Genomic DNA, 11,589 nt, shown 5'->3' on the forward strand with positions numbered 1-11,589 from the left:
TCAGCCCATGGGTTGAGCGCGCTCCGCCAATGGGGTGGTGCGGAGGGGCGGGGAGCGCAGCGGGGATTGGTGAGGACCGCGGGCGGGGGCGGGGCCGGGGGCGGGGCCTGCCTGAGGAGAGCGGCGGCTGCCTGAGGAGAGCGGCGCTGCCGCCGGTACCGGCTGAGGGGTGTGGTGCTGGTCGGGGTTGTGTCTCCGTGAGAGGAGCGCTGCTGTGGGACCAGCGGCGCCGGGCGGGCGGTGCTGACTAGGTGCCCTTGGTAAGTTGCCTGTGCGCCGCCTCCGGCTACCAGGCAGCATCCGACGGGACCGACGGTGTGTGGGGGGCTCGTGGGTGCGTACCTCGGTGGGAGCCATGTTGGGCCTTGGCGAGGAGCCGGGTGGCGGAGGGGCGAAGCGGGGCTGGAAGGGAGTGTCTGTGGCGCTCTCGGCCCAGTAAGAGCCCCCTGAGTCCGGAGCTTGTTTCTCATTTGCGGGGCTCCCCCGCCTCCGGTGATGTCCCCCAGGGTCCCCGTGTCTCGCATGAGGGGCCTGGCCTGCGGGAAGGCGCTGCCCTCCCTGCCGACATGGGTCTGCTGATCCCCTCCTGGGCAGCCCTGTTCCTCTCCTGAGCAAAACACAGGGTTCTGTGGAATACCGCACGTTAGCGAGGGGTTTTTCTTTAAAATATGTATCTGTGAACAGGAGGCTGCCTTATTTTTGTAGGACAAAATCTAAAAAAGCGGGGGGGGGGGGTTGCAGCATTCGGTCACAGATTTTCTTTGCTGAGTCCAGAGCATGCTGATGAAAAGCATCAAACACATGTCAGTATTGCTTGAAAGGACTTTATGTGAACTTTTCTTTGTGAACTGTATGTTAGATATGTGGCTTAGGCACTAAATGGGGAGAGCTTCCAAGTGAATTGTGTGGTTGGCATGATTATCCCTTTTAACACAGTGTGAGCAGTAATGCAGTACTTCAACGTTAAGCCCTGAAGTTTGGACTCAGAGGAAAAGTGCATCTCTGGAGTTCTCTGTGCAGGTGATATTTGAATTGTGAATTTTGCTTCAGGTTCTTGTTAAGAAGCTGACTAAGGGTTTAGGAAATCAATATTTGGGGTGTGTTTAATGGGGTAACAGGAAACTTGCACTTATAGAAATTTAAGTAGTTTCTAATAGGAATGTGATTTCAATGGGAGTCTTGATCCAGAAATGTTAGTGTGTCTAAAATGACCTGGGGATTGTTCTGAACATGAGAGGTTGTTCCTGCAGCATAGCTGTCTGTCGGGCTGGGGTGTATCTGTATAGGCGAATAGTGCTAAGCAGGCACTTGTTTAAATTGCTCTGTAGAGAGGCAAAACGTGGTGGCAATTGTTGGCCTTTAAATAGGGGGGAAGCATGCATCCAATATGCAATGTATTGAATGCCAACCTTCCTCATCTAGCCAGTGCCTGCTTTTAGTAATTGGATGATTATTCTATTTCTGCGCTGTCTGGTAGGATTAATGGTAAACTGTGTGTGTGTGTGTGGGTCTTGCACAAATCCCAGGTGCTGCCAGCTGCAGGCAGACTTTTATGAGTGCTCAGCAGACCGAGCAGAGTTTTCAAATCTAGTACACTGAGCTCTGCAAAATTAGCTGGTTTATTTGGTTACTTAAGAGCCTGAAACAAAACTAAACACTGTGAAAATTCTCAACCTAGGATTCCTTTTCTGGGTCTCTTAGAAGAGACATGCTTTCTCAGTAGGACTGACAAATCCTGTGGAATCCTTGGAAATACTCAAAATTTAACTGATCAAGGTGCTGTGCAACCTGTTCTAAGGTGTCCTTGCTCTCAGCAGGGGCAAGTGGGGTTGGACTAAATGACATTAAAGGTTTCATCTGACCTAAATACTTACAATTCCTGAATAAGAGCCTTTCTATTACCTTGATACAGTAAATCTCCTGTCCTCCTGTGATCAATAACCTCCTCTTGAGGTTGTTTCATTACTTACTTTAGAAACCATTGTGAAAGTATTGATACTTGGACAGATTCAAATCTGGCTGAAATCTAAGCCAGAAGTCTGACCATAGTTTAAAATGTCTCTGATAAAAGATAAGGTGGTAGTTAGCACTTATCATAATTGACATCGTAAATAACACAGGCTTCCTGACACCCATGTATCTTCTTGCATTCTTTTCTTAGGATTTCTGCCTAACCAGTTTGGCAAAGGGGGGTGATTAGACTTCTTTTCAGATTACTTCTGAAAATAAACACTTTTATTTAAATGTATTGTGTGGAGGACACTTCTGCAGAGTAACATAGTATGTATTTTGAATCTGAGGGTGGCGTGTTATCCCTGTGGCTGGCCTGATCCTGTTTGAGGTGTCCTTACTTTGGCACTTAGGCATCTTCCTTTTAATATGTTGCGGAGCTGTGAGACCTGCTGGTCCCTAAGGGGCCAAGAGCTATGGGGGGTAGCATGGCTCTGGGCAGGGGCTTGCCTGTCAGTCCCGTAGTGGCTCCATGAGGTGAGCAGGGCAGATGCAGAGTTTACGGCCAGGTTCAACCAGGGGTCCAGATAATTTGCAGGCTCATGGTGATGAGGCAGGTCAAGCTGGGAAGTTGGCCCATAGGTCAGGGTCAGGTGCCCAGGCAGGCCTGTGGTGATAGGGCCAGGCCAAGACCAGGCAGGGCCTGGTGTGGGGGTCAGGGTCAGCCCTGGTGAGGGGAGCCAGAGTCAGACACAGACCTGGGACAGCCAGGCAGGGCCATGGGGATGAGGACAGGCTGAGGCCGGGCCAGGACATCAGGCTGTGGGTCAGGTCTGTGTCAGCAGGACCCATCGCCTGGCAGGGCAGGGCTGTACTGGAGCTGGAGACGAGCATTTCTATGGCATCACGGGGGCAGGGACTGATGGCCCTAGGATTGGCTGAAATGGGTCTCAGGTAAGAGACGTCCTGGGCTGGTCCGGGCAGGAACAGTAAGGCCTGGTCGTGTCCTCAGGGCCCTGACAACGTGTTGTATTGTCATTTCTGTTTCAGTGGAAATAACTCCTAGTTTCTGGTTTGAGTTAAAACATCAAAGCCTGAAAAGATACAAAACTAACAACTATTAGCAAATTCCCCCCTGAATGGCAAACTACAACGCTCCATGTGTTGTTCCATGAGATAAAGGTCGTGAAAAACACTCTTCTTTTTTTTTTTTTTTTTTTTTTTTTTTTTTTTTGGATGGGGGATTACCAAATGTTCAGATTATAGGGTGATGATCTTTAACAAAAGAAGTATTTGGGCAAGGCGAAAGCAAGCTATAATGCATGTTCCACAGGAGAATTAGGTGTTGCCTAGTAAATTGTTCTCCGTTCCCCCTGATTCACATGGGATTATAAACTGTCATCTTGGTTTTTTTTGATGTTTGGAGCAAGTCTGGGGAAAAGCACATAATTTGCCAAGGTCCAGTAAAGGTATTGTTACAACAGTGGCAATTTCTGTAATTAAGAAAGGCAATTAGTTACAGAACCTCTTTTTCAGAGGTTTAGAAGAACGTGGCAAAAAAGTTTTTTCCCTTTGCATCTCAAATGTAAGTAATAATCTGTATACTATACAATATATGTTTAAAGAAAGTTCTAGTTAGCAAGAGGTTTAATGGATTACTTTGACATCAGTGTTTTGGTTATGTTTTACTGAATGTAAGATCATAAGGAATTAGAGAAAGATTTTTATTTTTTTCCTTCCTAACCTCCCCCAAATTTCTTGTAATCAGAAGTCTACATAATAGTTTTTAATAACTTTTATTTGTGTTTCTCTTCTGTAGAGCCATAAGAATTACTGAGAACCAGCTGGAGTAATACCATGAGTGTTTTCTTTCATACAGGACATCATGGCAGCCCATCAGGAGAAAAAACCTACTGAAGAAAGAAACCGCAAAAGCACACAAAATGGTACTCGAACATCTCAAGTCCAGTGGGGAAGAGCATGGTGAGAGAAGCTGCTGACCCTAATTAGTCATTGTATTTCAGATTGGTTCATAGTTACTCTTATAGGTGCTACATTCCTTTTAAACTTCACTCTATTAATAACAGATTGTTGAATTGCCCTTCTGTTGAAAGCTCATGGATAATGAGCTATAGTAGCAGATGCCAAAGAAGAGTTCTTCAAGATTTTTTTAAGACAGAGCTTGCCAGATGGCTTAGATTAAAACACAGTCTTCCTTTCAAAAAAGGAAAACAATAAAAATGAGTAAAATTTGCATTTCCTTCAAGGGCTGAACCAAAATATTTCCTGAGATTTGGAAAACAGGCATCCATGCCTGGTATTGCCGGGTGACATCTCCTGCTGTAGCAAGATTTATGACTCATCTCCCTGTTCTCAAGGAGTTGCGCAAATATTAGTGGAGTATTGTATTGCAGCTGGAAACAGCCACAGGTGTTTATATGGCTTCTCACTACAGACAGTGTGTGGTAAAGCAAGTTCAACTTCTGGCTGTCCAGGGTCTGTCTTTTCTGTGTTTCCAAGCTTTGCATAATATTCTTGTGATTCTCTTACCACTTCCAACCAGTTATACCCATGATTGCCATCAAAAACATGAAGGCTGTAATAATAATCTGCTTTTTGGAGGGGAAGTAATCTGTTCTGTTGCTCTGGTCAACTAGCATGGTTTTATAACAGTTCATGGTGAAGTACATTTTTTTTTTATAGCTGTTTGACCCAAAGAAATGTATGTGCCCTGAAAACACTTTCAGTTTTCATCCAGTTAGTTTAGAAGGTCCACTGAAAAAATTGCCTGACTTAAGCAAACCACTGAAAACTGTTGGGGGGAAAAAAAATGCTCTGTTTTGGATTACAGGGAGGTGGACTGGTTTTCCTTGGCGAGCATCCTTTTCCTGCTGGTGTTTGCACCACTTATCGTATATTACTTCATAATGTCCTGTGACCAATACCAGTGCTCTCTGATCGATCCAGTCATTGACTTGCTCACGGGGAATAAATATCTGTCTGACATCTGGAACAAGACTCCTACACTGACCTATAGGGCTGCTGGCATCTATACCCTTTGGGTTGCTTTCCAGGTACGTTATTGAGTTATCATCTAGAAGCAGATGGCTTTTAAAACAGCTGTTTGAGTAATCCTTTTACACAAAGGACAATGGAATGTCACACTGGCATTTACACTTCGGTGTTTCTTACTTTCCGTGGCGTTTTGGAATCCAAACGAAGCTTATGCACTTGCAAAAGAAACATGTAGGGAATATACACAAATATTCCTTGTGTGATATACTCTTTTATGTGGTTTTAAAGAAAAATCAACTATGTACCAACAATACCCATTTGTTTTAAATTAATACACAATAAATATACCATAAACTAACACTGCAGAAGGGGTGATATTTCTATAGACAGACCGTAAAAGAACATTGATGTGTGAAATATAACTTACATTTGTAAAATGTTTCCGAATTTACCAAACGACTTCAATTTTTTTTCCAAATCGGAAAACAACTTGCATATAACATAGCTTAAGTTCAAAATAGAAGGACTTGAATCTAATTGCCAGCTGTCCTGCCTCCCCACCAAAAAAGGATGACAACCATACATCTTTAGAATTGTTTAGTAGCTTGGACGTATTACTACTGCAAAATCACAACAGCTAAATCTTGCCATATTTGCTTATCCAATACTTAATTGAAACTGTTGTTTGTTACATTTGGTATGTGTATGAAAGGGATAGTGGTTTGGGGAGTTTGTCTTGTCTGTTTTCACTGTTAATACGTTCCCTCTTTTCTAGGTGGTTTTGTACATGTGCATTCCTGACTTCTGCCATAAATTTCTTCCTGGATATGTAGGCGGTGTACAAGAAGGTGCTGTCACCCCTGCTGGTAAGTTCTTCCTTGGACTATATGCACGCCATACAATCTTTTAAAATTATAGTATTTCTGTACTTACAGTCTTTAATAGCCCATAGGTATCTGTCTCTTACTGCTAGTAAAACTATTGATATGGCAGGCACCACACTGGTAATGAAGAAATACAGGTGATAATTTTGGCACTTAAAATCAGCAGTGGACTATTGCTAGTATTTGACAATGCAGTTGCACTTGCTGAAGCTAAGTTAATGCATGAGACTTGAACAAAATGCAGGATGTGAATTTAGTGTGAGAAAGGGTAACTTGTTACTTTAGTCAATATTAGGGGAGATTCTAAATTCACCATTTAGAGAAGCTAGAGTGAAGAGAAAAACTCAGCCTAACAAAGCCTGATGGTTACAGCAGAGTCTGATGAAACTTTCAGAAAAGTGCCACTGGATATTTAAGGGGGAGGGTGATGAGAGTGACATCATTTCGTGAGCACTTGGAGCATCTATATATTGTATGCATATCCATGTTAATAAAAAGCTGTATTAATTCATTTTCACTAACATTCAATTTTTTCTTCATGTTTTAGGTGTGGTGAATAAGTATGAAATCAATGGACTTCAGGCTTGGATTGTTACCCATGTGCTTTGGTTTGCAAATGCCTATTACTTCCACTGCTTCTCACCTACCATCATTTTTGACAACTGGATTCCTCTGCTGTGGTGTGCCAACATCCTGGGATATGCAGTTTCCACATTTGCAATGATTAAAGGCTACTTTTTCCCTACTAATGCCAAAGACTGGTATGTGATTTTTAATAATGAGACAATACTAGGTAATCGGACATATAAATTCAATGCTACACAGAATAGTAATAACGATGACAGAATATATTTTACTGGCACAAATAGGTAGGGCAATATATGACTATGATTCTTTGCTTCATTAGCACCATCCTCTGTGTTCCATACTATATGCCATGTGACTGGCAGCCTCAGTGTCACAGATACATCCATCCTGTTTGTGACAAATAAGTAAGGTTATAGTTAGACTGTTCAAAAGTGTTACCGAGAATAAACTAGGGTACCTCTAAAGCTAAAAATTATCTCCACTAATGTAATGCTTTGGTTGGATCCATTATTGTTATCTTGCACAACATCATATGGTTTTATGATTTTTATTATCGTTACATCAAGTGCCTTGAGAAATCATCTAAAATGTGTAGTTGGAATAGTAATTACCTGTATTTGTGTATAGTTGCGTAAACTTCTAATTTTTTATGCTTTCTAGCAAATTCACTGGCAACTTCTTTTACGACTACATGATGGGGATTGAATTTAACCCTCGAATAGGAAAGTGGTTTGATTTCAAGCTTTTCTTCAATGGGCGCCCTGGTATTGTAGCCTGGACTCTAATTAACCTTTCCTATGCTGCTAAACAACAGGAGCTGTATGGTCAAGTAACCAACTCCATGATTCTTGTCAATGTCCTTCAGGTAAATTCAGAGGAGGGAAATAAGAAACCAATTTGGAAATACACTAATGTTAAAGTAGAAAAAACTCCTTCTGTTGAAATTGAACTTAAACAGTTTTTCCTGGCTTGAACAACCTCATTCAGTGACAATGCACTGGACTTGCTTCTTTGGGCGCTTGTATTCATAAAGAGTGCCACTGTAAATACTCTACTGTACTCTCAAGAAAGGCATTCGACACGGTCTCCCACAGCATCCTCATAGGGAAGCTTAGGAAGAGTGGGCTTGACGAATGGACAGGAAGGTGGATAGAGAACTGGTTGAAAGACAGAGCTCAGAGGGTAGTGATTAGGGGCACAGGGTCTAGTTGGAGGTCAGTGATGAGTGGTGTTCCCCAGGGGTCAGTACGGGGTCCAGTCCTCTTCAATATACTCATCAATGACCTGGACGAGGGGATGGAGTGCACCCTCAGCAAGTTTGCTGATGACACCAAGCTGGGGGGGGGTGGCTGACACACCGGAAGGCTGTGCCGCCATACAGAGAGACCTGGACAGGCTGGAGATCTGGGCAGAGAGGAACCTTCTGAAATTCAATAACAGCAAGTGCAGGGTGCTGCACCTGGGGAGGAATAACCCCATGCACCAGGACAAGTTGGGGGCTGACCTGCTGGAGAGCAGCTCAGCTGAGAGACGACCTGGGAGTCCTGGTGGACAACAGGATGACCATGAGCCAGCAATGTGCCCTTGTGGCCAAGAAGGCCAATGGCATCCTGGGCTGCATCAAGAAGAGTGTGGCCAGCAGGTGGAGGGAGGTCATCCTCCCCCTCTACTCTGCCTTGGTGAGGCCGCCCCTGGAGTACTGTGTCCAGTTCTGGGCTCCCCGGTTCAAGAAGGCCAGGGAACTGCTGGAGAGGGTGCAGCAAAGGGCTACCAAGATGATTAGGGGACTGGAACACCTCTCTTATGAAGAAAGGCTGAGGGATTTGGGTCTCTTCAGTCTGGAAAAAAGACAGCTGAGGGGGGATCTTATCAACACTTATAAATACTTAAAGGGTGGGTGTCAGGAGGATGGGGCCAGGCTCTTTTCAGTGGTGCCCGGGGACAGGACAAGAGGTGTAATGGGCACAAACTTGAGCATAGGAAGTTCCGTCTCAACATGAGGAGGAACTTCTTTCCTGTGAGGGTGCAGAGCCCTGGCACAGGCTGCCCAGAGAGGTGGGGGAGTCTCCATCTCTGGAGACATTCAAAACCTGCCTGGACGCGTTCCTGTGCCAGCTGCTCTGGGTGACCCTGCTCTGGCAGGGGGTTGGACTAGATGATCTCCAGAGGTCCCTTCCAACCCTATGATTCTATGCATTAAATCAGAGTGCCACCAGTGGCATGGTCATGTCTGCATCAGCAGATTTCAGCATAAACTTAAATTAAGAAACACTTTCCTGAGCCTGTGTTCTGGAAACAGGCATAGCCTGATTTTGAATCCAAAGAGAACAATGACGAATTCTGTGGCTTTAGCTGGAGCAAGATAAGGCACAATTTTTTCCTGAGGGCAGCACTGCACCTAACTTCTTATTTTTACTTGGTGTGTGAGACATGCAGAACTACAGATGTCTTCACACCTGAAAATAGCCAGTCAGGTGCTGTGCTTTCTACAGAAGGGACCGCAAAGTACTAAGTACCGACAATAGTTTGGATTTGTTCATTGATATGTGTAAATGGCAGCCTGCTCAATAGAAGCTCTATTCCCACTCTGCATAAGCATACAACTCATTAAGCTGAAGAGAGGTAGGGGTGGGCAAATGCGAGTATACTTCCGAAGTGTATGTCCTTAGAGGAGCATGCTTGCCATAGTTGTCTTCGTTAATATTGCTTTGCATTACTTATTATTGCTTTATCTATCTAGATGGAATATATTTGTGCGATATGTTCCTCTTAATGCCCTATTTTTGAGGTGTTAATATAAAAACACAAGTCCATTTTGAGATCATATCACAAGACAGCACAGAAAGATTGGGCTGATGCTACTAACAGGATGACTGGTGACAAAGCTATGTTACTAATGTCAAACTATTCTGTTTCAGGGTATTTATGTTTTGGACTTCTTCTGGAATGAAGCTTGGTATTTGAAAACCATTGACATCTGCCACGATCATTTTGGATGGTATTTGGGCTGGGGAGATTGTGTTTGGTTGCCTTACCTCTATACTTTGCAGGTAAAAATGTGGTACAATACGTGTTCGGGCTAAAAGGAAAGAAACTTTCCAGAAACGTTCTCCCTGGCAGTTTGATTTGTATCTCGAATAGTTTCTAGACAGTTTGAATGTTGAGTAACCATTACAACATCCTTTATAACAATTCACTTGTAGGAAGACTTACTGTCCCCATATAGAATGGACATCTTTTCCTCTCCTCCCCTTCTTTTGTGCCCTTTTCTGTCACTGTCTATTGTGTCTGTATATTTTTTCTAAATCCTTTCAGTCCATTTCTGTACTCCTCCGTGTTGAGGGTTTTTTGGTGGGTGGTGGTTTGTTTGCGTTTTTTGTTGTGGTTTGTTTTTTTTCCCACCTTCTGTCCTGGTTTGTTTGCATCTTTGCAGCTTTTCTCTTCTTGTTCCACCTAAGAAATGCAATTTTGTAGAGAGAGAGAAAGAAAATGCAGGATGCAGAGTTTTCTGAAAACTTTCCACATTTTTACTGGTAGAGTAGACTTTCCTATTTTTTTTCTGTTTATCTCTTCTAGGTCACTGTAGGTCAAGGAATTAGTCTGTCATCCTGAGCATATATTTAAAGTAAATCACTGATTGTCTCTTGGGTTTTTTTCCCCATTCCCCAGGGTTTGTATTTGGTTTACCACCCTGTCCAGCTGGGCACAGCTAACGCCGTAGGGGTCTTGATGTTGGGCTTGATCGGCTATTACATCTTCAGGATGACCAACCACCAGAAGGACCTCTTCCGTCGTACAAATGGCAACTGCAAGATATGGGGGAAGAAACCAGAGTATATTGAGTGCTCCTACATGTCTGTGGATGGGACCAAGTACCACAGCAAACTGATGACCTCAGGGTTCTGGGGGTGGGCACGCCATTTTAACTACACAGGAGATTTGATGGGCTCCCTGGCCTACTGCCTGACTTGTGGGTTTGACCACATCTTGCCTTACTTCTACATTGTTTATATGACTATTCTGCTAACCCACCGCTGCATTAGGGATGAACACCGTTGCTTCAGCAAATACGGGAAGGACTGGAAGCGCTACACTTCTGCAGTGCCTTACCGGCTCATACCAGGATTATTTTAAGGCTAACACAGAATCCAGGGGAAAGAAAAAAGAAATTTTTTTGGAGATGAAGAGAGTTTGTCCACACAGTTATACTAACACTTTGTGAAGGACACTCATGCTGTTCTGAAGGAGAAAAGGTAGCTGGACGCCAATCCCTGCTGTACTGAAGGAACATGCAGGCAGACTGTGTTTAAAGTAAATGAAATGAAGCACTGAAATGGCCTGGTTTTTTAGAAGACTCTTACCTGGGAACTTCCCCCCCCCCCCCCTCAAAATTAACTTGGAATTGAAGAAAATTTGCATGTATTGAAACTCCTGAAATCTCCCAAAGCTGGGAGGAGCCCTCACCCTTCAGAGTAGCAGGGTTCTGGAACCAGTTTCCAGTGACTTAGGAGAGGAGGAAAATAGTTGTGTGACCTGCTTATGAAAGAAGTTGTATGATGTGGTGGCTTGTGACAGTCATAATCTACAGTCAGTAACTCCCCAAAGGAGGCTTTATTGTTTGTTGCTTTTCAAGAGGTTAACTGAGGAAATACTGAACTGGGGAACCCAATCCTAAACTGGTGTGTGGGAAGATTGTTATAATAAATACAAATGTTTGTGAAAGCTGGTAGAAATTGATAGAGCTTAAAAGTTACATTAGTTCAAAGCACCTGAGACTATGGTGCATGACCAACTGAGTAGTATTTTGATACTGAAACCAAACTTGCTTTGTGAAGATACTGAGCATACGTTGATTTCTTTAGTGTGGATAGAAAACTTTGTTCTCTATAATTTGTATAAAATCATGTTTGTAAAAATTTAAGAAATAAATTCTTGTTTTCAAGACAAGTGAAAAATACTGCTAATTTTCTCTTCAGCTGTTTCTTTTTTTGTTACATAGTTGTCCAAGTTACCGGTTTCAAAAGGAGCTTTTCAAAGAGTATAATTCCAAGAGCTGGTTCAAGAATGTATAAAGGAGAAACAAAAAGAAAGAGGGACCATGGAGTTATGTTAAAGCTAAAAGACACTTTTATTTATTTTTACACATAAATAT

At 43.3% G+C, this 11,589-nt stretch overlaps 1 protein-coding gene across 2 annotated transcripts; it reads left to right on the forward strand.

Annotated features, from left to right (window-relative positions):
* Positions 1–103: 103 nt before the first annotated feature.
* Positions 104–11,336, forward strand: DHCR7 (7-dehydrocholesterol reductase). 2 transcript variants are annotated; one of them, XM_063333865.1, is made up of 8 exons: positions 104–315; positions 3,830–3,933; positions 4,802–5,024; positions 5,741–5,831; positions 6,397–6,610; positions 7,098–7,302; positions 9,356–9,487; positions 10,107–11,336. In XM_063333865.1, the coding sequence occupies exons 2-8, from the start codon at positions 3,836–3,838 to the stop codon at positions 10,569–10,571; spliced, it is 1,428 nt and encodes a 475-aa protein (XP_063189935.1). In that variant the 5' UTR covers positions 104–315; positions 3,830–3,835; the 3' UTR covers positions 10,572–11,336. The 2 variants fall into 2 exon arrangements, with proteins under 2 accessions (XP_063189935.1, XP_063189934.1); XM_063333864.1 differs by having other exon boundaries at positions 104–260.
* Positions 11,337–11,589: the final 253 nt, after the last annotated feature.

The sequence above is a fragment of the Chroicocephalus ridibundus genome, chromosome 4 (genome assembly GCF_963924245.1).
Source record: "Chroicocephalus ridibundus chromosome 4, bChrRid1.1, whole genome shotgun sequence".
Taxonomy (NCBI): domain Eukaryota; kingdom Metazoa; phylum Chordata; class Aves; order Charadriiformes; family Laridae; genus Chroicocephalus; species Chroicocephalus ridibundus.